Here is a 26,698-nt window from a genome sequence, read left to right as displayed (position 1 = left end):
GTGTGACCAATAACATCATTGTCATCAATTCCTATTTTTAATGGCTCATTGGGCGAATGGTTCTCTTTATTGTAAGTTATAATTATTTATGTTCAGAGATATAAAAAAGAAAAAGAAAACACTTAGCAGATAATAATTTTAATAGGAAATTATTCACTATTATTAAAATTGCAAACCTACTACATCTGTTAGCGTTTTCCAAATAAATCTTGGTCATTTGACCCATGGAGCTAGTCCTTCATTTCCTGTACATTTTCTAATTGTCTTTATTCCCACATTTTATCCTTCTGTATTCACATGAAACACTGTGCACATATGCACACATGGACACACACAGAGACACACATGGACACACACATTCCCGACTTGGGGGAGGAGCAGGAAGGATGATTTCCTTGGAACTATATTGTTTTTGGATCAACCCATGTTTGGAAAAGAGGAGTCATGTGACTCCCCAGACAAATGTCTCCCACCTGACCATTGTTTAAGATTTCTTATGTAGATTCGATGTACATTACAGAGTATGTAATTCAAGGGGAGAAAAGAAAATGCTTTTCTATAATTGAACTGCAAAAGCCTGTGCAGAAAATAAAAGGAAAGACTTGGATAGTTCTTGTCTCACTTTGTCACTTTTTTTTTTGATTTCTGGTCTCTTATGTTCAAGTTAGCAACGGAGTCTAACTGCACCAAGTCAGGTTTACTGAAAACCTTTTGTCTTGTATTCAATTTACACCAAAGCGATGCACTTGAACAGCACATTCTCTTTTCGCTGGTAAAATCTTTCAGCTAAGGCTTCCATCCTGACAATTTCTCTGCTGAGAACAATTTCAGCATCTCTCAGGTGTGGTAAAATTGATGTGCGGCCTCTGTGATATTAAATCTCCACAAGAGCTGAGGAATGGACATTTGGAAGTGGTTGGTATAGCTCAGGAGTCTGTTTTATAAACATCTTTTTAAAATTTAATTTTTTTTTATTGAGGGAACGTTGGTTTACAACCCTGTTTATAACCCTGTATATGTTCTATGGGTATAGATTCACACTTGTTTAGATCTAAGTGCCCACACCACCACCAAAGCACCAACAACCCCCCACCTTAGTGCATCAGGATCCTCCCCAGGTACTCCCCATTCTCACCCTCCCTTTCCGTAACCCCAGTTCTGCAGTCAGATTTCCAGACTTTGGTTGGTTTGTTCTTTTACTTTGTTTTTTATCTTCTACATATAAGTGCAGTCATCTGGTGTTTGCCTTTCTTCTTCTGATTTGTTTCACTTAGCACAATCATTCCCTCCAGTTCTATCTAAGTTGTCCCAGATGACAAGATTTCATCTTTTTGTTTTAATAGCTGAGTAGCGTTTCTTTGAGTATATACACCACATCTTCTTTATCCATGCATCTGTCTTGGGCACTTGGGTTGTTTCATAACTTGGCTATTATAAGTTGTGTGTCAACATGAGAGTGTATACAACCCTCTCAATGAATGATTTTGTATTCTTCAGTTAAGGTCCTAGGTATGGGGTTGCTGGACCATGTGGTAGATCTATTTTTAATGTTTTGGGAACTTCCATGCCCGTTTCCATAAAGGCTGGACTAGTCTACATTCCCGCCAAGGGCAGGAGGGTTTCTGTCTACTCCACACCCTCATCAGCCCATAAAAACAACTTATTTGTAGACAGAATTCCCCTCCATGTCTTTTGAGTATATGGAAGGTGATGTTTTTCAGCAGAATGCACTTGTCAGAGTATTTCTGAGCTTTCGTGAAAAAACTTCTGAGGGGCCCGTTTGGTGGCTCTTCTAATCCTTGACCTTGAGCTTAGTTTGTCTAGGCTGTTCACCACCAGCGTCACTGCAGCTGGGCATGCTCACTTCATCCACATATACATTCACCCACCTTCCAGGACCTTCTAATAGCCTGTGAGTAATTTGAAAAACTCAAAACAAGATTGTCTTTCCCAAGATCTAGTTAGATGAGGAGACTGTGCCCATGAACCAGTGAGCTTCAGGGTGGGTCAGCTTGGTGATTGATGTCCCACCCTCTCCCTCCCCTTCATGCAGGTGTCCTTCGTCCTCCCCTCCACTCTCTCCTCCAGCCAGTGGTACCTGGAGGCATTTTCTGGGGCTGGGTGCTGACACCCATCTCTCCCCTCACCTCCTTTTGCCTCCTGCACTCTGTTACTGTGTGTGATCTCATTCATTTCCGGTGCTGTCCTTGTTCCATGGCCTCCTAGCAATCTGGGCATGTCCTCATGCTTTCAATCCCTCTAGATGTCTTCTTTTTTTTTAAGCTTTATCTATCTATCTATCTATCTATCTATCTATTTATTTATTTATTTATTTATTTATTTATTTATTTATGAACCGGGGTATAGGCCAAACTCGCGGGAGGGTGAGAGGATTCGCTAGATGTCTTTTGTCTTAGTCTAATTTAGGTCTCCCTTGTTGGAACCCTAGCAGTTTGGCACATGTGTTCTATGCTTCTATTTGGTTAACACTTCTAGTAGACTCTATGTTCGATGAGGGGAGAGAGTATATTGTTTTTGCTCTATGAAGTAGTCACTTAGCACAGTATCTGGTATAAAATATATTATTAGGATAATCAGTAGTTGACTTATTTTGATAGTTGTTCTTGGTAATGCTATGAGCTTGTTGAAATCATGTTTGGTTTTTTTTTTTTTTTCCCTTATTGTACTAGATTTCCAAACGGATCCTGCTTTGTGGGTTTGTTCCCTGAGAAGAAATTAATTCAAAAGTTTCTCATTCTGCTAAAAAATGACATGTGAAAAGTCTCTCCCTGGGGCTGTGCACTCACACCTGACTTCTACGCACAGTGTGTCCACACACAGCCCCAAGCTAGGAGGTGTCTTACTGGCATCTGTGTCCTTTGGTGACCCTTTGAAATTTCAGATATGGTGCCCACACCAGGGTCTTGGTCTGGGAGCCTCCATCTTCTCACCTCTCTCGGAAAGTGTTATGGGAGGGCAGTGATACTTGGAAACACTCAGCAGGAGGCCTCACTCACAGTACATGCACAGCTATTGTCAACTGCTGGAAGGGTTGATTAGGTGATTGATTTTAGGTGAAAAGTCAGTCACCTGCTGTCAGCTCCATCAACAACTTCATATTCTCTGGTCCAGGAATCCAGGAACTCTTCTTTTTTTCCACCATTCACTGGTCCTTGTGTAAGAACCCGTCTAAGGGCAGTTTCCTCCAAGAGGCCCTGAACTAAAAACTTACCTCTCTCTGAAATTTCCTTGACTCTTTCTCCCCGTGCAACTCACTGGTTTTCTGGTGTGCCCACTGTATGCCAGGCAGTCCTCAGAGGCCTGGCTCTCTGGCCATACCAGGTGAAGGGGGGCAGTGGCTGCCCCAGAGCTCATGGTATCTGGGGTACAATATCGGACACTGAATGTGGGGTGCAGAGAAGACAGAACTGCTTTTGGCACTGCTATACTCAGACCCATTGGTGCAACAGTGTAGTCCTGAAGATTCAGACAGCAGGTTTGCAGGGGAAGGGGGACAAATGGGAATGCTTAGGCAGGATGAGGACTTGGGTCTAGAGTCCATATCACCTTATGGCCCAGGGAGATATATTTAGTCTGGGAAAAAAAAAGGCATTGGTGGCAGAGGGTATCAGGCACTGCTTTAAGCAATTCATAGAGACAAGCTCACATCATCACAGTAGCCCCATGAAGCTATTGTTATTACCTCCATTTTTCATATGAGGAAACTGAGGCAGAAAATATGACACTTTCTCCACGGACACATGGAAAATAAGTGGTGGAGTTGGGTTCCAATGGAGGCAGACAGTCCATGTTCTCACCCCAGCCAGTGGGCCTCCTCCATCACTCAAAGTATTTCAAGACAGGGTGAGGCCTGGTCTGTATATCTAGACACTATGGCTGGGTTCTATGGGCAGAGATTACAGAGCAGCAGAGCGAGCTAAGGTTGAGAACGTTTTCTGTTGTTAGTGCTGCCCAGCAGTGGGGCAGCTCGAGCCTCTCCCTGGTGAGCCCGGGGCCACTAGCTGAGCTGTCTTGAACAGTTCTGTTTCGGGAGGGAGATTGGGCTTGATGGTCACCAGGATTTGGGTTACATACATTCAGTTTTAAAAATGATTCTATGACCTGTGCCTTTGCAACTTATGCACTTCAGCATATTTGGCAGATTCTTTACTGTGGGAAACAGCCCTGTGCTTTGTAGCATGTTTGGCAGCACCCCTGGCCTGTGCCCACTAAACACCAGTAGCAGCTCCCCCCTTCCATGCTGAAAGCCCAAAGTGTCTCTCTATACACTGCCAACTGACCTTGGGGGATGAAGTTGTCGGGGGATGAAGTCATTCCTGTTTGAGACCCACTGCTCTAAATCTACCTCCCCTCTTTGATGAGGAGTCCATATATTATTATGTGACCAGGCCCCACCTTAGAGTCCCAGGTAAGTAAAAAAAAAAGGGCCTTGGGGCTGAGGGGTCCCTGTGGTTCCTTATTTATCTTGGTTATCTGAAAGATGGTCTATTTTGTACTTAAACTTTCTTGGAAATAATTTGAAAATATACCCCATCGGCATGTATAGGATGATCTCATTTTGATTATGAAAAAACAGTTATACTTGTCTTACATTAAGAAAAGAAAATCTGTAAGAATATAATGCAAAGGACAACTCTTTGGGGGAAATGGCATTAAGGGTTTTTTGTTTTCTTCTATTTGCTCATATCCATCCCTGGTTATTCTTGCTACAATGAAAGCATTGCTTTAATAATAAGAAAACGTCTCATTTTACTTTCAAGTCTTTTAGGAGAGTTATTAGTGGTTAAAACATGGGCACTGGGGCTGCCTGTTTTTGAATCTGTTCTTCCCTTTCTATATTTTCTCTATCTTAGATATTACTTTTCTCATTTGAAAGCAATATTGGAAAACAAATTTAGAAAACTAGAAAAACTCATCCCAAATTCTGCCACCATAGCTTAGCCATGGCTAGGCTCTTGTGGCCCTGCCCCATGCCTTCCACTCTGTGTTTGCATTATGAATGCAATGTACTTCACTTAGTGAGACCTCACGAGCAGGTTTCTATGATAGTACTTAGTTGCATGCACACTGGGTGAAATATATTTGACATAGTCACCTAGTAGCTGTGGACAAAAGCCAAGCTTGTCCTCTGGGTGGCTTTATCCATGTCTCGTGTGTAAACCCTTGGGTTAGTCACACTGTTCTTTGCACATTATGAGCGTTTATTATATTTTTATATCAGTGATTGTAGATTTCTTTGAACTCAACATTTCATGGACTTTGAATCACGCAAATGATACATACATGTGTACTCTTTGTGAAGAATTCTAATAACCCAGTAGTGTATAGGGGGAATTATAGTTCCCATTAATTCTGCTCTGCAACCATGGCTTGAGATAAATATTGTTTCCAGCTTGTTGTCTCCCCTTCCCCTGTCTATCTGAGAAATCATGTATTAACAGAGCACTCAGAGAAATTCATAAGAAACTGTGATCTATACTTACAAAGATGCTGCCTGTGAGCAGGGGTAGGTGCCCAGTCACTGCCTACACGTCCAGGGACCTTGCCTGGGACCTCTTGCTGTTCTTAGATAGGGCATAGGGGTGCTTCACCTGGGTCCACAGTGTTGGAGGAAATTCAAGGGGCCTTGAACTTAGATGATAAAAAAAATGGCATCTTTTTTTTCACTTACCTGTAACTGAAATTTATTACTTTATCTTACAAGGTATCTTACACAGCAGTACCTGTGACTTTGTCACCGATGGAAATGACAGATATTTTCATATCACATCCAAGTGGCTGCAGGTACCACCTTGTTCTCAGTGCTTAGCCTCGACATGGGTGATGATGGCAGCTAGAGGCTCCCCAGGGGTCCTTGTTATTTTATAGGCCGATGACCAAATGGCGGCGTGACTACATCACAAATTCATGTTTTAAACATTTTGCAAGCTGAATTTCAATGTAATTGGTTTCCTTCCTATGTTTTATCTTTATTTTGCACTGAAAATAACATTTGAGAAGGTTCCTTAGGCTTCACCAAATGCCAGAGCAGCCACTCCAAGTCTGCCCCATCCCCATCTTAAAGGCAGCAAGAGGGCAGAGTTAATAGAATTAAAGGCATATCATGGCAGGATAATAAGAGTAAGGAATGGTGTGTTGATTAATTTCCTAAGTACTTTAGGAGAAAAAATATTGGTGACATAGTGATTGTGCATGTGTGCGCATGTATGCTCATACACTCATGACAGAGAGAGAGAGAGAACTTAGTTAACATTTCCTAGTACTCTAGAATTATCTTGTGAAAAAATCCTATTTAGAGAATGTGTGGGTTTTTTTTTTTTTCAACTGCCCAGAGTCCTCATCTTTAGGATCTCTTTTCCATACCTGGGAATCCTAAATGCTTGAGGAATCAAGTGCTTTTGGTCATTCATGGGGACCTCTAGAGGAAGGTGGCCTCAGGTTCTGAACTCCTGCATAACCAGGAAACCCCAAATGGTAAGGATGTGAGGAGGCCCTTGACTTTGTCCTCGTTGGTTGGGACCTTGTGAACCAGGAAGGTGTCTGTCCACTACTGGCCCGGCCTGATTTCTGCCCTCTTGGTGCCTCTGCTTTATATTACACTGGACATAATAACAGTGCCTACTACAAGGCTTAGTGGTGGATGACCAGAAGTGGTCTTCACACTGTCTGGTGTATGGCTGCCTTGTGAGAGATGTGCGTCCATGTTCTGTCTCCTCCTCATGTGAAGATGAATAGGAGGAAGATGTTTAGAAATATTTTGTATTGGGACCCCAGAGTGTTGAAAAGAATGGATACTTGAAAGCTAAAAAACAGATTCTGGCTTCTCCCAACAGATGGTGCCCTTCACCTCACATAGCCCAGCAGACACTGGAACGGGACTGCCCTTTAGAATGGGATAGAAGCTGTGTCTTTTGTCTCAGGTCCCAGAATGGCTCAGTTTTCTCACCTGATATGACAAATCTGGTTGTGGAGACATTTGAGTTAGCATCCTCTGAAATGAGTTATTTCTAAATTTCTTTCAGATTGTAATACTGATTTTTAAGATATTAAATAAAAATCCTGGTGTGCTGGGCTTGGTGAAGTATGTCAGGAAGTCACCTCATAGAAGCTGGTGACATCTAAATTCCTAGAGGACTTGGATTATGGTTTTGCATCTCAGTGCTGAAAGAACTTCATCTCTGGGGCTCTATTGGTGGGTAAAATGGGAGGGGATTTCCTGCTGAAATTCCTAGAGCATCTGTGGCCCCCCTATGGGTAAATGCAAGGCAAGGGAATTTTTATGAAGGATACTAATGTGATGAGTCATTTTTCTTAGCCTTTGATATCAGCAATAGGGAATTCTGTATCAGAATTGACCCAACCTTATTACAAAGGAAGATTTCCAACACAGAAGGGAGACTTAGCCTTCATCTCTTCCTTCCAAGAGGAGGGAGGGCGGGTTGATGACTGTTCAGCATGCTCTCACCATGGTTCTCCACAATCCCCAAGGAAAAGCCTGGGTCCAGCTGTGCTATAAATTGGTGCTGGGTATTTAGTTTGGAGTTGATGGAGTTAAAGATTGATTCAGATGCAGGTCCTAACACTTATTCTAGCTTTTGGCTCTGTAAGTACAGAAACCACTTGAGCAGCTGCAAATAGTATTAGCTCTAAGCTTGTTATGGATCTTGCAGACTCATTCATTGATTGCCTTCGATTTCCAGGACATCTTGGATATAGAATTAAAAAGACTTTAGTTAAGCCAATTAACTTTCCTGGCGCCTGGGCAACTAATATTGTGTGTTAGAGAAGGTCATTGATGTTATTCAAATAGCAGTTTTATTTGAGATGGGATTAAGGAAATCAGACAAAAGGTCTCAGAATTGTTTATAATGTGTTTCTTTCTGTGTTGCAATATCTTGGCCTTTAACATCTGAGCCTGACCATAATTACACATACAAGTGATTGGGTCATATTATCCTTCCTGTGGATTGTGCCTTGATTGTGCCAGCTCTAAAGTATCCATCTTGCAGATGGTTCCCAGCCAAGTTTTAATCTGAGGTTTCATCTAGCTACAGTTTTTCAAGCTTTTAAATTCAAGTGTGGCAGTTTAAAAAGCAAGGACACTGGGGCCTTGCTGCAGGGGTTCGAATCCTGGCTCTGTGACAGCAGCACCGACAGCTAGCAGACACCCCTGGTGATTTCAATTTACATTTCCATGCTGTTGATTTAGGGCCTGGATGTGGCTCTCCAGCCACCAGTTCCGTTTCTCTGACTCTCTTCTGTTGGGTTGGCGTGTTTAGTTACTGTCAGAGGTATGTGAGCAGTGTTGATGCAGGCCACTTGCAGGCTAAGGAATTGAAGAAGCAGGTGTGCCTTCTCCCTACATGCTGATTGAATCTGAGGACCTCAATCCTGGAGGGGAGGGCAGAGACCCACGACAGGAGGGTCCTGTCCATAAATTACTATGGAGAAGGTTGTTTGATTACAGGGAGCCCCTCATTTGATGGTTACATGATCAAGAAGTGAACCTCTATTGTGTTGAGGCACAGAAATTTGGAAATGTTTTTATTGTAACTAATGTCTTCTGACTAATACAAACCACTTGCTAGCAGTGTAACCCATAATAAATTGCCTACTGTCTCTATGCCTCATTTCCCTAACCTATAAAATCTGTAAAATGGGGGAATTAATATCTAACTGACCCAAAGTATGTGCTCAATAACTACTGGTTATTATTATTAATAACAGATTGCTATTATTATTGTTGCTATTGTTAGTCCTTGCTGATCCCCGGGGAACAGGAAAGATGAATTCTTTCAAGTTGGAACATCAGAAAAATGTGTTTGAAAAACATATACTGCGGAAAAGAATCTGTATCAAGTAGTCTGGCTTGGTAAAGAAATGTGTTATTATTTGCAGTTTGGCTGTAGTTAAATTTGTTGGTATACATAAAACACAGTCATAAATGCATACAGTGAGGTTTCTTCTTTAACACACATGGATCTATGATCATTACTTTGGCCTTTAGTGTTACGAGAATGTATCAACAATAAAAATATTGGTGTTTCAGAGCTTTAGATCCCCATGTAGTAATCTAGGAAACACCGAAGTATTTATTTTTAATAACTATTGAGACCACTATTTTGCTCAGTGGAGAGATGAATTTCCCCATTTTAAAGCAGTGTCAAATCCTCATACTAGAACAAGGACAGTTCTGTCAAAAGCTGGTTTAATTTCCCTTATATAAAACCAGAATCTAATACAGTATTCACACTCCTTTTGATCACCACAGGCTAAAAATTATCGGTGGTCTTTGTCCAGTTATCTGTATTAAACAATACATGCTTATGAGACTTACCAAGATTAAAAAAAATGTATAGACAGTAAAACAGGGAGAGGAGAGATATCCATCTTTTAATTCAGGACCTGGCAATCTGGAAGTAGTAGAAATCTGTCAGAGACCACCCATTGCACAGCCAGCTGCTCTGAAGAGCAGCCTCCCTGGAGCTCTGTGGCTTACTAGAGCATCCCAAACAGCTAGCTGGAACAGGGGCTCCAGGACAGGGGTCCCGGAACCTGATCATTTTTGTGATAGTGCTCCCTTGAGGTGAGTATCAGAAGGCACCTTGAAAAGTAATTTAGACCAGGCTCCCTGCCCCCCTCCACTCTTGAGAGATCTAAAAAACATGCTAAGGAAACTCTATTGTCTTCAGTTGCCCATTTCCTTGCTTCTCACTCCATAGAGCAAAAACTGTTACAGGTGCTATTCCGAATAGCCCTGCAAAAGACAGGACACAGCAGCTCCCTGCCTCCTCCCCTCTTGTTCTTTGGATTGTAGTTCAGTGCCTGGTCCTCCTTTCTCTTCTGTCATTTCCAAACAGGATCTTTTGTTCTTATGCAAATTGTCTCTGTTCTGATGACTCTGACAGAGAAAAACTGCAACCTTCGAGGATTTTCCGTAAACGTAACTAGATCTGGAAGTACACTGCATTCGTAGTCGATGCTTTTTTTTTTTTTTTAAACCCCGGAGACACTTGCTTGGAATACCTGTGTGAGACAGAATTACTTGTCCAAAATGGCCCTTTCCGTTTTCAAATGGAAAAATATTCTTCTGTGACCCAGAGTTCCATGAATTCAGTTAAATCTGTTGTTATGACTCAGAAGAAGTGTTCCTAACATCGGCTTAAAGGATTTGGAAATATATTTACTTGGAAACATAATTGCTTTGGAGTGTTGTATTTTGAAGTGACACTTCTGTGTGCAATACTGACTTGAGAGGAATACTAAGTACATTTATGTCATAATAAGATAATGACACTGCCTATAAGGAGAGGATCCAAAAATTGTACATGATTAGTTTTTATTGCAATGTCTTTAGTAGTAACATATCTAAAAATTGTCATCCCTTTACACAATTATAGACTTCTAGCTCCAGTTTCTCCCCAAAGGGGGCCATCCCTGAAACGTCACAATTGAAGGTCTCTCAATACCTTGTGAATGTGTATATTTGAAAACAACCCAGATCTGTGTTCAGGTAGGTTGAGAATGTTTGTAAGGAGTTTCTTCTTGTTGAGGCAAGACACTGACCTTTTCCAGAATTTATAGAACAGAAGTTGGAACTTACTACAACCTCTGCCATTACCATCACCATGTTTTGAGTTCTTTAACCTGTGCCCAGCATTCTGCTGGGGTCTTTACACACTCAGCCTCATTTGATTATTCCAAGAACGATGAGGTCTGGTAGCACCTACCTTACTGATGAAGGATGGCTACCTGTCATGTAGCTAGTACATGGGGATGCTAGGACTTGACTTGAGTACATCTGGCTGCAGAGTCCCCAGTCTTCACACCACACCACACTGCCTAGCAGGTGGGATGTACATTGTTGATCTTCCTCTAACCGGTATCCTGGCCAGTCATGCTAAGTGGAACAGGCTGCTGCCAGCAGGCTGCTCACCACCATCCTGTTATGCGCTCTTCACTAGGAGCAAGACTGGAGACAAAATAGGAACTTCATCTCTCTCTGCCCACTGAAAGGACACAGGATGTGCTTACGTGCAGTCTAGAGCTTTCCCCCTCTTTCCTTCTCTCCAACTTCCCTCGTTCCCATTGTCTATCAAGCCTGGGTCCTCCCTCTGTTTACTAGCCACCTGTGAAGACTCATGATTGTCTCATTACATTATTAGGGTGCTTCATAGACTTCACCTCCCAGGAATCAGAGGATATATATGCTGCATTGCCACCCCCTTTTCTGGAGACCTTGGCTCATCATTGTTTTACTTCCTTTCTTGGGACCTTCTTCCTACCTGGTGACTGTGTCCTTCATATTTCTATCCAAGTTTTCATACAACTGTTGTATTGCCCACAGTTGCTGGTATTTACCCATCATACTCAGGGAGAGATATATTCTGTGCTTTATGGACTGTTATGCAATCAGTAGATAACAACACTCTTCCAGATTTTGCAGAAGTGAAATATAGTTGACTCCCCTTATCTGCAGGGGATATATTCCACGGCTCCCAGTGGATGCCTGAAACCACAAATGGTACCAAACCTTTATATACTTTGTTTTTCCTATACTTCCATTCCTATGATAAAGTTTAATTTATAAATTTGACTCAGTAAGAAGATTAATAACAATATTAATAATAAAATAGAACAATCAGTAACAATATACTATAATAAAAGTTAGGTCAATGTGGCCTCTTAAAATAGCTTATGCTATCTAATATTTTCAGACCTTGGTTAAAAGAGGATACTTGAAACTTTGGAGAGGGGAAACCTAGGATAAGTGTGGTCTCATGGTGTACCTGCACTGCAGACAAGCTGACCTCGGAGGAGACTTTCACTGCAGGGCAATGAACTCATTAGCACTCATGTTTAGATTGAAATGCTCCACACAGCTCTGCTCCAACTTATTTATGACTTATTTTTAATTAACCCCCCCCCAAATTAGCCTCCTTATACCCTGAGGGAGCACATATATTTGCTAACTGTCCCTCCCCCACCTGCCTGGCACATGGAAGATGACTTGTAAATATTTATTGAATGAATGAAAATAGTGATTTCAGTTTCTGTGCATTTGTGTGCTCCTTACTTAAATGATTGGCTTGATGAATTTCTCTCTTGAAGCTTGAAGGGGTGAAAACTGGACTGAAAAATTGAACCTCAAGGTAGGAACTTGGGGCATCATCCTCGTTCTTGTAACAAGCCAACTTTAAGGGTTCTGGACACTGTCTCCAGGTTGCTTTGGCAGTCAGAGGATTTAATCTGGGACAGGGGACTTAAAGAGAAAGGCAAGAGGCTTGGGCGAGGGATAGAGAAGCAAACCATTTTCTCTCAAGTCATGGACGTTGAGGCAAACTCTTGAGATTATCACCTGGGAAAGGGTAGGAGCTTGCTTCACAATCTTCTCCCCTTGACCTTCTGTCAGCCCTCATTTAGTGATTTAATTATGCCGACTTTAAGGATGTAATTCAGTTTTTGATGAGGCCAAGAGGCCATGTTCAAGTGCACCAGCTCCCTGCATCTGTTCTCTAATGAGGAATTTTTTTTTTTTTCTGATGCTGACTGTATTCAGAGCCCCTCTCCCATGTTTGGCTTCTATCCCAATTAAATGTAATAGGTCAGATGTTTCCCAGTCAGAGCTCCCCCTCTAGGGGCAGTTCCAGGTGACTTACTTCTAGGTATGCAGTTACCACGGAAAAAAATGACCCAAATATATGAACAGTATTAAGTGTTCTGACAGTGAAGTAGTGCTTTTCTCTGCCTGGTGTTTGCGTGAAATGATCTGGCAAAATAGATGCTGCAGAAATAATGTATTTCTGTGTCTCCCTTCTCAAATGATAAATGTTCTTGGCTCATCACAAGGTTTCTTGCCAAATGCTGATTCTGCTAACAGAAGGAATGGAAGCTTCACATGTTATCTTGTCACAGAAGGAATAAGGAAAAAAAAAGTTCCTCTGTGTCATGAATACTGAGATGTGCTCTTGGAATGGCTGAGGTCTGCCTCATCCCCAGCCTTGGCTGAAACCACTGGCACATCACTTAGGTGTCTGTGGCTACTGTCCCAGTGGAGCAGAGGGGCACAGAGGATTGGGAAGGCTGTGGCAGAGTCAAGAACATCAACATCATCAACCATCCTGGATCTTGTTACCCCTGGTGTTCTGATCAGGACACTGAGCCCCTGGAGGTTAAATGATTTCTCTGATGTAACACGACCAACCAACCCCAAGGGCTGCTGCTGTGTCTGACAGTCAGACATCTCAATGTCTCTCAGTGTCTCTCAACGTCTCGCAGGAAGGCCACCTTGCATCCCTCTGACTCCTCTGGGCTCTCCCCATCAGTGTCTCCTAAGACCTGGCTTCTCCAGCCTTTGAAGTCCATGCCTCTCTCCAGTCTGACCTCCTTCCTGCCCATCCTGCACACTGAAGTTTTCAAAAGCACACATCTGATCATTGAGTCCCTGTTGTCTTCATACCCTCTGGTGGCTCTGATCATTGTCTCCTCCTCACTCCCACCCACTTATTTAAATATATCAGGATAAGGTTCGGACTCTTAACACACTCAACTTCCTGGCCTTGCTCACCAGTCTGCATGGTGAGGCCATGCTCACCTCTTTGGCCTCATCACTCACCAAGTTCCCCACCTTGGCCATCCATTCTCCAGAAAGTTGAATAGTAGGTAGTTCCTGGAGCCTAAGGAGCCCCTAGACCCCATACCTGCCCCTCCTTCTTCTTGAATACTCATCCCCTATGGTGTCTCCCACCATCCTAACCTAGGTATCCTTGAAGGATACAGCCAAGTGGGAGCCACTGTCTTGCCCACCCCAGTGGGCACTGACACCACACTGCATCTTCCTGATCCCTTCTATCATCAGAACACTCCTGACTCAGGCTGGGGACTTTCTTCAGTTTCACTTTACTCATTCTTTTGTGCTGTCTGCTACCCTGCCTCATGTCCTGGAGACACAAAATAGATGTTTATAGAAGAACTAGATGGAGTGCTGCAGATAGGATCCAAATCCAGACTGGCTTGACTCTTTAACCAGTTGGCGTGCTATCTCCTCCCCTCTGCCTGCTTTTGTGGGTTTACAGGGGCCTGGTCATACTTTCCTGACTCTTCTTCCCAGTTAAAGGGTTTCTGCTTTTATGTGAAACAGAGTAATTGATAGAGCAGTCCTTGGAGCGATCCCATCACCTGCACAGCTGTGTGGGGAGGCACATTCTTGAGGGGAAGGAGTTTGGGGGATTTTGCCTCCAGATCTTACTTGGCACCTTGGGGAACAAAAGCAATTTGGAGCCCAAACACAGCCATGGAATAATTTATCACTCAGGCTTCAGATAGCTTTCAGTGTGGGTTGCTCCTCTCCCTTTGGGTATTTTGTCAAGAGCTGTGTTTGCCAGGCCCCAAGTTTTCTCCTTCAGAGGCTCTGTGGTGGGACCTGGTGGACTCCCGCCACAACTGACATGTCTGGCTGCATCCTGCTGGTGCCACCACAGCCTCATTCACAGACATGTCTCTGGTTTTTGGTATCTGACTCTCTTGGCAAGTTTGACTCATAGTCAAACCACTGCTGGCTACAAAATCAATGAAATAGTCTTTGTTATTTGGGGCAGGGAAATGGGCCTCTGAAACAAGTTTGCAAATATTTGGACTGTTGGTCCTTCACCTTCTATCCCCAAGTTCAAAAGACCATAAACAATTAAAAGGGGATCTTGTAAGGTTTAAGCACACTCTAACCATTTGACTTCCAACAACTAGCTAAACTTGTTGGTGCCTCACTTTTCCAGCCGCAGCATGGGAGTAGTACTAACCTCTTGGGGTAGCTGTGATTAGACAAATTGATAAGAGCACACTTCCGGCACCGTGCTGGGCTGTGATATACAGAAGACTGATTTTACCGACTTTCTTATGTTCTGCCAATGAAGACCTGCTGCTTAACTACATACATTCTAATTGGGACCACATTCCCCTAAAGGAAGCTGTTTACTAGATGCCCATATTCTGTTCTATATATAACTTCAACTTTTATGTTTTCTAACTTCTAAAATAGTATAATTATTATAGAAATTAGAAAATATGGGTAAGCAAAAAGAGAGGAAAAAAGTCACAGCCAGCTGTGAACATTTGGCACATGCCCTCCTAGTGGTGTGTTTGTATGTGCAACACAAAGCCATTAATTACTGTCTGTAATCTATTTTAACATCCTACATGCCTGCTTCTACATTCTGTTATAATTGGGGATGACTATATGGAAATATGTTGTACTGTCTTAGCTTACAGTTGCTAGTTTCTGGAGGTCAAGTTGCTTGGTTTTGTATTTTTGGTACATTTGTAATGGTTTTAATAGAGATTATCACATTTGAAGTGCTAAGGGCTTGTGATTAATAACTATCTCTTATTTACATTCTCTGTTATTCAAAATCCTTTGATTCCAACAAAATATAACATTTCCTGGTAGGAGTAAGGCATTTTGTTGTTCTGATTCCAACAGGGTGTTTTTTGGTTTTGGGGGAACTTCCCCGGGGTGGTGAGAAAGCAGTACAGGGTTGGCAGAGTGGCCACGAGGACTTGTGGTCACATGACCTGAGGTGGGAGGACTTAGGCTGGAAGAAGAATGGAATCAGTCAGTTGATAACTTTGTCCCAGATCTGGAATCCTTGGCTTGGCAAAGAGCTTCGTGTTGAGATTATTTCGTGAGTTCATTAGCCACAAGTAGTCCTGGGAGACTGACAACCCTTCATAAAGTCAGTGCGTCCTTTTCACAGAGGAGACTCAGAAGAAGAGAAGCAGCAGGAAGATCTCAGTGAAAAATGGGTGATGGCCAGAGTTAGATAAATTGAATTCCTACTAGAAGTCTATTGGGAGAGATACCCATGCAAGTAACAGATTTGAACAGAATACTGGGGTCTGAGATAAAAACCAGAAGATTCAGGTAAAGGCTAATTGTGAAATCCACTCATTTTTCTTTATCCCAAGCCTCCAGACCATCTTTAGTTACACAATTACTTAAGACAGATTCATTTCACTGACTCTGTAAATATTAGGCTGATATTAGTTTTGTTTTGTTTTACTCTCTTCTTGAACTTTATGCTTTTGGTAGTGAACCAGCCTTGGGTATAAGCTGGCCTTGGTTGTTAGCTTTTGGAGCACATCTGGCAGGCAGCAGAGAACCCCCAGGATTTTTGGCTCCAAAGATATTGGCTCACATTTGAACTTGGGGAAAGTTTCCAGTGGTTGTCATTGGAGTTTTATTCGTACACCAGAGGACGCTGTGAGCCTGAGATAGAGTTGAGCTGGCTGCAGTTCCACATCTCAGGCCAATCCAGTCAACCTCTCAAGGGTGAGGGGGCCATCCTCACAGGGCCATGGGATGATGCGGCAGTTCCTTACTTGCACATTCCTTGTATGGTATCATCACGATTGTTCTGCAACGAGCTTCATCCCTGTGATTGTCTTCTGTGGGCTGGTGGGTGGCCAGGAGGCCCTCTCCTCTCCTCCTGGGCCACATAAGCTTTGATGTGAGATGAGCAGCGTGTGTTGGGACTTGGAGTTGGGTGTTCCCTCCTCATCATGGGAAAACCAGGACAATTCTGTTGGGGAGGAGAGGAGGGCTCGAAGCATTACTGGTTTTTTAGGTGAGATGTAAAAATAGAGGCTCTTGAGACAAACGCTGAAGATTTTTATGGATGTTTTCAGGGAGGAGGAAGAAGCATGGCACTTAGAGCATGGTCTATTGTAGGGCCACTCAGAGCAGCTCAGAACGTCTTAGGAAGTCTGTGGCAGATGTTTGTGTTGGTCCAGACTGAGGTAGTCCAGGATAACACTTGTCTGTTTCTTCAGAATGACCTTAATTTTGAGAAACTCTTAGCCCTTGGGCCTGATGTTTAGATTCAGGTCAAATGCCCAGTCTGAAGGCATTTTCTTACCCCGCTGCCAGCCGGCCAGTGTTAGGGGCTGAGAACTCTGTATAACCAGATGCTGCAGGTTATAAGGATTTCAATTCAGCCTTAGGATCAGATGAATTCTTTTTGTTTCAGTTCCATAGAGTTACTGCTTCTGTCCTCAACCTCTGATGTCCTTTCAGGACACCCATTGTTAGTGTCTCAAGGGCTTGGAGCTCTAAGCTAGGATATGAAGCATTTTCTGCCTGTCTGTCTGTCTGTCTGTCTGTCTGTCTGTCTGTCTCTCTCTCTCTCTCTCTCTCTCTCTCTCTCACACACACACACACACACACACACTTGCTCTTGGGGGGTAGCTGTTCTCTGAGTTGTGGGTGTGCTGTTTTGTGGTGTCCTGTGCCTTTAATGTTGCTGTTCCTCCTTACAGAAATACAAAGAGTATGAGAAAGATGTTGCCATAGAGGAAATTGATGGACTCCAACTGGTGAAAAAGCTGGCAAAGAACATGGAAGAGATGTTCCACAAAAAGTCTGAGGCAGTGAGGGTAAGTAAGATGGCTATGACTGTGATGCTTTCTCTAATTACCAAAATCTTTCAAAAGTACATTGTGGTTCAAATAAACAACTATAAGCAACTGACATAATACTTCCCAAAATGAGGAATTGAAAATCTCAGAGTGACTGAGTCCAGATGGAGTCAGAAGTTCTCTTTCCCTTTATTGGAATGTTATTGTAACTATGATGTTTGTCTTGACAGCCAAGAGCTCTCTGACATTAGAGCAGGGCAAATGGAACTGCAGTGACAGGTGTATCTTTTTGTATTTCCAAGATGGAGTCTACTTTAGTTATTGTTGCCACCTAAACAGGATATTTTATACTCTAGATTTTGGACATGTGAACATTGCAAGCAATTTGCTAATACCATATTGGCACAGGATTATGGGAAGGGATTGTGACCTGAAGAGTTTTTTATTTCTAATATATAATTTGCTAATTGTTGAGTTTCAATAGCTGTCTCCAGAATGACTTTGTTATAAAAGACTACTTCCTGTTTTTGCTTCTTTTCCACTTTATTGGCCAAACCAGTTTTCTAAAATTTCTGTTTTGGATTTAGATTTTATAACCCCATCTATTTTCTTGTCTCTTAAGCCATTGTGGACTATTCTGATGTAGGGAAGGAGGGTTGTAGTTTAGTAAGTAAGGGCATGAGTTTAACCCAAGCTCAGTGCCTGCTTTTGTTACTCAATGAGCCTTGAACTTAGAAAAACAGCTTCATGAACCTCAGTTTCCTCATCTGTGAAATGGGGAAAACTCACCCAGGGAGGGTGAAGATGAAACAAAGTATGATTGTGTGCAACTTTGCCCAGACCTGACACATAAACAGTGTGCAGTGAATCACCATTGTGCTGCTGCAGATGCTACTCTGATGACTAATGTATTTAATAATGAAAGTCTCAACATGGGACTTCTAGGTGGAAACTCTGAAGTGCCTTAGAAGGAAAAGGTGCTTTAATCTGCCACAAGAAGATTATGTTGACAGCCAGCCAGTCCTGAGAGCTGCATGGTGGCCTCTGGTGTGTCTTTATGTCACTACCTTGAAGCAAACATTATTCTTTACAGACATGCCAGCCTGGTAGCCATTCAGATCTAACAGTCAGAACCCTGAAAAAATTTTGAAGTCCACCATAGTTAGTATTGGCTCATAACATGGCAATCTATATAGAAGTCATCATTGAATGAACTGTTCCAGTACACTTGGATTTTTAAGTAGTTTACAAGTTTTGATATAAATAATGCTGCAGTGAGTCTTCTTGTATGTTAATAATAGATCAACCAACTCAGCATTTACTACACTTTAGGGGTTTCTCTAAGGCTTTTGCATGTACTCACCTATTCTTATAATGACCCTGTGATGGAGATTACTATTATTATCCCCTTTTCACAAAAGAGGAGTCTGAGATGCAAAAGTTGCTTCTCTGAGGTCACTTGGGGAGTAAGGGATGGATTCCCGCCTTCTGACCGCAGAGTTGCCATTGTTTACCCCTTCCATGTCTTCAGCATACTGTGGGTGTACCCTAACTCCCTAAAGATGAATTCCCAAACACAGAAGACAGGTCAGAGACTCCAACAAATCTTTAAGGCTCTTTATGCGTATGAAAACATTTCTTTCTAGATGAGCTTGTGCCAATTTATATTCCCTCTAGCGGGAGTGTTATATGCATGTTCATTTTCTTGAATTCTCACAAAAAAGTTATATTTTGCTTTAAATACTAGTAAAAGGAGGGAAATGCTATTATTCTTTTGACTTGTATTTCTTTTTTTTTTTTAAGTTTTATTTATGCATGCATATAAGAGCTGGGGTACAGGCCAGAGGTGTGGGGGAATGAGAGAATTCACCGGAGACAGAGTGGGGAGCAGAACAGGCAGATCTACTGAAATACACTGCTGAGGGGAGCAGCAGGCGAGACAGGAGAGGTCTACCTTGCCATGTGGGTTAGCTCCCTGGCCAGCGATTGAACTCGTGCTGCAGTGGCTGCTGATAGCTTCAAAGTGCTGAGACTTAACTCCTTGCACCACCAGGGAGGCTCTCGACTTGCATTTCTTTGTGAATCACAGAATTTTAGAGTAGAGAAGGATATTAATACCTTTAGTTTCTGCCTCTGCAGTTGACAGACAAAGAAAACCCAAGGAGAGGGGCCTCAGGGGGCAGGTGCAGCATGCCATGTGGTAAGGAGGCCCACCTAGGTCCAGAACCTGGACCTGGTCGCTGAGAGGCAGTGACCAGGTCACCAAGGCGGCAGGTGGGATGTGGGCTCTGGAAGTGGAGGACTATTCCAAATCTTGGTCCTGCCCAGGGAAGACAGAAAGAAAGCCCAGGGAATAAAGATAGATAGAAAGATAGCCCAGGGAGGGCCTCCCCGGTGGCGCAGCGGTTGAGCGCTGGGTTGTGAAGCTGCCCGCAGCCTCTGCAGCGCCGGTTCGATCCCCGGCTGCTCCCCGGCCACCAGAGGAGGGTCCCACATGGCACGCAGACCTCCCCTGCCGCCTGCTGCTCCCCTCAGCAGTGTACTTCAGTCCTTCTGCCTGCTCTGCTTCCCGCTCTGGCTCTGGTGAATTCTCTCACCCTCCCGCGCGTCTGACTGTGCCCAGTACTTGTATAATTAAATAAATGAATGAATGAATGGATAAATAAATAAATAAATAAATAAATCTTTTTTTTTTTTTTTTTTTTAAAGATAGCCCAGGGAATAAAGCTAAGTAAGACTGGTGGGCCTCTTATCCTCACTTACCTGCCTGGAGAGGTTGCGAAGAGTCCCTGACTTAGTGTTCTGGGCTTATGTTTATTGAGTTCACTATGCATCAGGCCCTGTGCTCTGCACTTTATTTATTTTTTACTTTTAATTTTATTTTATATATTTTTACATCATTTTTCATTTTTGCACAATGTATGCATTTTCATCTTGGTTATAGTCCCCATGCAATTCCCACCCCCCTAATTTTGACCCTAATCCCTCTTCCCGACCTCCCACCCTCCGTAGTGTGTCTCTGATTTATAGTTGCTTGTTGATTTTGATTTTTACTTTATTATAACTTTAATCCTGCCATCTCATTTCATTCTCCAATGACCACACGGGCTCTGGGAATGCCATACTGTTACCGTCATTGATTTAGAGAGGAGCACACAGCCCTGGCAGGGGAGGCCACCTGTCTAGGTCATGGGGCAGGCTCAGCAGAGTGTCTTTTGCAGCCAGGTGGTAGGATAGCAGTGTCTCTGCATGTGTCTCTGTGAAGTAGCTAGCACAGTACAGTGACTGGCAGACAAGAAGCTTTCAATAAATGCTTGATGTTACTCTTGGTTAAGGGAACTTCCAGTGTGTGAACATTTAATATTGAGGGAATCTTGAAACTTCAGGAAGCTCCTGGGTGACCATAGGAGGGGATCAAATTTTGAAATCTTTTTGCCTTAAATTAGTGAGGTTAAAAAAAAAATAGTGAGGTTAAAAAAAGAAATGATATGGTTAGTGTGGTTCCTTTGGAAAGGAAAAGAAAAGTGGCTCTGTTTATATTGAAATCTTCCCAGAGTACAGGCATCCAGGATTCCCTGAAATGTGTATTTTATGTAATCTAAAATAGATATGAGTCCCTTTGTGAGCACCCTTGATGCCATAATAAAATCAAGGTTTATTGGCCTAGTGACATTTAAAGAGGAAAGCGGACTTGTTTGTCAAGTAGGGGGTAGATCTGGACGGTTTGGACGTTTTGTTTGCCTGGACCCTATGTGAGCCGTGTGGTGCTGTTGGCAACAGTCACATACCATGTGATGTTTGGAGTGAGATGAGGTGGCCGCTGAGGTGTCTCTTGGATGCTGGTTTCTGCTGAGGCCAGGGTAGCTGGTGGTGTGACTATTTTTCCTATCATAATGATGTCTCACTTCTCAAATAGGAAAGGTTGCTATTTGCCTGTGGGGTTTGGAAGCATTTGGAGAGCAAAGACCTCAAATCGAAATCTGCCTTGGGCTTGCGGTGGAGTCATGACTTACGTGTCGCACTGGAATGCACCGCTGTGTGGTGGGGCCCTTCCTGTCCTGAGCCACCCACCGAGCTGCCACTGCCTTCTCACAGGACCTGGGAAGAGGATGGATTTTAGAATTTGCTTGTCACTGTGATGCACTGTGCCTAGCAATCTTGTCTCCTAAGCCCCATCCCCACTCTCAGCAATGTGAGGCAGGTTGGACATCCTGGATTTCCCCCGGCACCTTCTTGCCGGTAACTGTCTCAGTAGTGGATGGCTGGGAGGCTTCAAGAACATAAACACTAAAAGCTGGCTCACAAACAACACTGATTAGTAAAATTTCCATTGATGCGTATAAAATATGTATGAGACCAGCAATAGCCATTTAGAAATGGCACTAATACCTTTAATCCGTGAAAGTAGGTTCAGTTAGGGCTGGAGAAAAAAAAGAATGACTACAGTAACCACGTCCTTTAACATGCCTGTCCTCTCCTGGCTGTTAAATAATGTTGATCTTTTTCTGTCCCTTCTGGCTTGATTTCATCATTTCCCCCATCACTTTTCCCAGTGATTAGTTGAATCAGAGTGATTTTATCATACGCGTCCCCTATTTGAATTACTCTCCACCATGCAATTATCCTATCACAGAAAGTCCTATTTTCTCCCCGTCAGATGTCTGAAGTAAATGTGAAACCTAAAGTGGCCTGCCCATTACATAACCTCTGTCGTCTGGCTGGTAATGGACTATAGGTGACTTTTTTCCCCCCAGGTTAGCAAATTATGAATAACCTTAGCTTTACTAGTTGCCATTAACATAATGGCACCATCCAGAAGGCAACATTTCTTAACAAATATTTTGTAGCCCTTTGAATACCTTTGGTGTTTTAAATAGTTTTTTTCAAATCCTGTCCAAGGCTTGATGTAGGCTGTTTTAACTCAACTCGGGTCCGATGCCGCCCCAGTGCAGTTCCTTACTTTGTGTGTCATAGCTGAGGCCACGGCTGCTTCTTTGTTCAGACATATTCATGCCACCAAGCTCTCAGTTAATGTTGCTGAGCCATTTATCAAGGTTTAGTCCCTATGAATGGTCAGGAAGTAGAATTAATTTGTTTCCAGTTCATTAATGTTTCGAGGGAGATATTTCACTTGCTGGACATGGACGAGAGGAAGCAAGATGCACCCATCCTCTGCAGGGTCTGGACCTGGTTGAGCCGCTCCTCAGTGACACCTGAAAACTCTCTATTGTGTCACAAGTCAGATCTCTCTGAAATATTGATGGGAATTGAGTTTGACATGGATCTCTTTTCTTCTGAGTGCTGTGTTGACAAATTCCCTGGGTTTGCGGGGAGGAAAAAGGCTTAGGGTGTGTTTTTCCATGGTGTTGGTCACATGGACAGGCTGCCCAGCCTTTCCTTTGTCTTAAGATCTGGGCTCCACCAGAGTGATAAAGGCCATCAATAGCTGGAGGGATCTTCCGAGGCCCCAGGAGAGTGTGAGCAGGCCCGGCTAACCTGCAGTTGGAGGAGTGGCTGCAGGAAGTAACCGGGTAACTGAGGGCATCTCCAATTCTAGGGGATATCCTACCAGGAGAGACCAGCACAGCCGGGGAAGTAATGATCCTGTGATTTGAGTATGGTCCATGTCGCCGAGATGAGCAGCACAATGTGGAAAAAGTAGGTAAATGATAATAGGAGGACTTTGGGGAATTTAGCAGTTTATGTTAGTATTCTCCAGCATGATATTCCAAGGGTGAACTCTCCAGAGTGGGTTTTCCTGTGATGGTGTCAAGCAACTCTGGGATTATTGCACTGATCTGGGGGGAATTGTATCTTACCACATGTCACTGGCTTCAGGGCCAGGCACTGATGCATTGCCTGCTGGACTAGACAGAGTTCCAACCTTCACAAACTTAAAATGTTTCACACACACACACACACACACACACACACAGAGAGAGAGAGAGAGAGAGAGAGAGAGAGAGAGAGAGAGAGAGAAGTAGGTGGTATCTATTTTGGTAGCATATCAGGCAAAACATTAAGTACTTTATTTGCTGTTCAAATTTATTCCCCCCCGCCCCAAATAATTAATTTTATATTGAAAAGAGCAAACCTAATTGGGGACTGTGAAGAGAAAAAAAAAGCAAGTTGCAGCTTAATTCACAGCTTAGTTCACTGAGTCTGTTGTTTTCAAATCTTGCATGTGATATTTAATAAGCTTTAAAAGCACTCTGAAGCTCATACCTGTAAATAAACTTAATCCTATTTCACTTATTTTCTGATTTACATTGATAAAATGACAATTTGGGCACTTGAAAAAGAGTGTTTTGCTTAAAAATAAACATCCTTGCTTCTCAGGAAAAGCTAAAGGAGACTAGATTATATATTAAGTTTTTTCCCCCTTCCTATAGCTACCTGCTGTTTCATTGTGGAACTGATTCCCATTATGGCTGTACTGTGGAAAGTAATTGCTGTTGTACAGTAATTCAATTTCAGTGCATTCACGCATCAGTTCACCGATAGGGGTTTATCTGGAGAAACCTGGGACTTGAAAGCTTTTTATCGAGAAATTCCACATGCAGCAAGACGTTTTTCCTAGGTAACGAATATCAGTATTTGCATTTAATAAACATTTACCTTCTCAGAAAAATGGATTTTTCCCCCTGCAGAAGAGATTTACGCCAATCTTCCAAAAAGCTTGAGGGTACGATTAAAGCAACTTTCTCTAGGCTGCTTTTTGACTGACACGTGTCTACATATGTATGACTATAAAACACATCTATGTCTTTATGTAAATATATACTCTGAGGCGTGAAAAGTGGAATGCACCCAAGGAAAGTATGTGGTGTACCCAAAATATCTGCTATATAAGGGATTAATATCTATGAGGACTGGAATACTTCTAATTTAAAAACTCATCTATACTTGCAGGCATTGTGAGAATTGTAGCTGAGGCACACATTCAAAGGGCAATCCATAAGCTGGAAATGAAGCCAAGCATTTTATTTATGAATATCTAAATTAAGGAAAGGTTCTTAAGTTAGAGTTGATTCTCCTTGTATGAGATGATGCTTAGATCCAAGGACTCTTATGCCATTATGTTCAAAATGAGCTGTCGAGGTCTTAGGAGTTGAACACTGCAACAGGCTCAAATAGTTTTCTTCCTTGTGTTTATTTCTGATCATGTCTCAAAATTTCAAAACGTAAGTTTCTTGAAAGAGGAGTACATTTGTTTCAGAAAAATCTTAATATGTTTTGAATCACAGATGAAGGGGAGGACACTTAATTTTTATCCCTGCATCTTGTGGCTTATTTGCTTTTTTGGAAGGGCAGGGGCAAACTGCATTGCAAAATCCCATACATGTGTGCATGAAAATTTAGAACAGAAACCTCAAACCAGAAGAAACTTAAAAAATAGCAACAATCTGAGTTCACCAGTCTTGATGAGGTCAGCGAACTCTCCTTGGTTAATGGTTGAGGGCAAAACCACATGGAATTGTGTGGTCTTCGTGGGCTTCACCTCCAGTGGGGTTGGGGTTTCCTTTAACATACTTCAGAATGTAGCAACCTGCGACTCAGAGGAGGCCAGAAGGCTGCTCTCCCACCCAAGTTGAGGCTGAGCTGTTGTTCTGCCTCTTTGAGAGAGAAGTTTCCTGTGGGAGGAGGAAGGTGAACCCTCAGCTGTGTTCTCTGCCATGTCACCTCCTGTCTCCTCAAGCTCCTCATTTCCATCAGTCTCACATCCTGGAAGTTGGATAAGCTTGATGAACTGTATCCCATTTTGCCTGCCTATTCTGGTGATGCTGGCCTGTGGAAAATGTTCTGTGTGGGGAGAATCACAGTGCCAAACCCTCCCATAGCTCATGGTTGTTTAGACTAAAATCTCTCCATTTTCAGAGGTTTATGGAAGACTTAGTTTGGGGTTTTCTATGTAACTCACCTCATCCATGCTTGTTTTCTTATGCCTTTTGTTTTTACTGATTATACAACATGTGTTCATTGTAAAAGAAAAAAGAATAGGAAGAAAACAATAAAGGAGAAGTAAAGATTGCAGCACAAAAAGGCTTTAAAAGGCAGTTTATAGCTCTCGGTATCTTTGTTTTTAAACATCTTCATTTCTGTTCTTCCAGATGTTCTTCTATTTGTACATGTGTATGTGCATATGTGTGAAATGTACATAAACTTCTAAAATATTGCGCTTTTCTTTCTTGTAATCTGATTTTTAAAACAATTTTATAAGTGGTAGATATCTTTCCAAGCCAGTGAATATATCCTCCTATTATTTTTCATGACTGTATAATAGTCTGCTTTCTGGCTGTTCCATATGGACACTTTTCTCTTGTGAACATTGATGTTGTTTATAGTGTTTCACTATCATAAGCAATAATATGATAAACTCTCTTGAAGAAATACTTCTGTTCATATATTTGATGCATTTATTAGGATGTCTCCCTAGAGGTAAAATCAAGGCTTTTGGGATACCTTGCCATGGTGACCTCAGGACAGTCCTTGCTAGCTTGTGTTTCTACATGCACGGTTGGGGAAGCACTGTCTCTCCACTTCCCTCTATGACATTGACAGTTATTAGTCTTTTTGTCTTTGTTAGTGTCACAGATAAGACCTAGTCTCTCCCCTCTTCACCTCCCCTCCCCTCCCCTCCCCTCCCCTTCCCTCCCCTCCCCTCTCCTCTTCTCTCCTCTTCCCTCCCCTCCCCTTCTCTCATTGTTCAATGTAATAGGTTTTCTCTGACTCCCTTCCTATGCTGCATGAGGGTTGGAGGGTAATTACATGATCACAGAACATGTAGGGAGGGCCTGGGTGCTGGTCACCCATCCTTCTACGAGAGGCGTGCAGGCCCAGTTAATTGCCTGGACATACTGGATGGCCCTACCTCTTCTCTCCCCTTTCCTGGATCGTATAATAACCAGGATGGGTGTGGAGGTGTAAACTGACTAGTATCAAGCTGCCCGGATTTGGTTGCCAGTTGTTTAGAGGAGTTTTCGGGAAATCGAGTAACTCAGCATCTGGGGATTATGGTGCCTGGTATCTTAGCACCCCTACCCCCTCACTGTGGGGAAAGTTACTAGTTACAAGAGAAGTTGAGGTTGGTGCAGCTGCTCTTCCTGAATAAGGACCCTACTCCCAGCGGGCTCATTTTTGGGCCACAGAGACTGAGAACCAAGGTTACTTTGGGTTGTTTCTCCTCATGGAGGAATACTGGATAGGAAAGTGGACCACCTTTTTACATGTTCATTAGTCATTTCTTCTTTTCTTTCTTATAAACTGC

The 26,698-nt window shown here is 42.8% G+C and overlaps 1 protein-coding gene across 1 annotated transcript in view; it reads left to right on the top strand.

Moving 5' to 3' along the window:
• CACNA2D3 (calcium voltage-gated channel auxiliary subunit alpha2delta 3) overlaps positions 1-26,698 on the top strand; it is a gene marked incomplete at both ends in the record, with an annotated part of 806,408 nt that overhangs the window by 144,548 nt on the left and 635,162 nt on the right. Inside the window, one exon of the mRNA XM_084248330.1 lies at positions 17,332-17,448. Within this exon, the coding sequence (XP_084104456.1) occupies positions 17,332-17,448 (117 nt within the window). The remainder of the gene's footprint in view (positions 1-17,331; positions 17,449-26,698) is intronic.

Source organism: Talpa europaea, assembly GCF_964194135.1.
Source record: "Talpa europaea genome assembly, chromosome: 11".
NCBI classification, from domain to species: Eukaryota; Metazoa; Chordata; class Mammalia; order Eulipotyphla; family Talpidae; genus Talpa; species Talpa europaea.
This window is presented reverse-complemented; position numbering and strand designations above follow the sequence as displayed.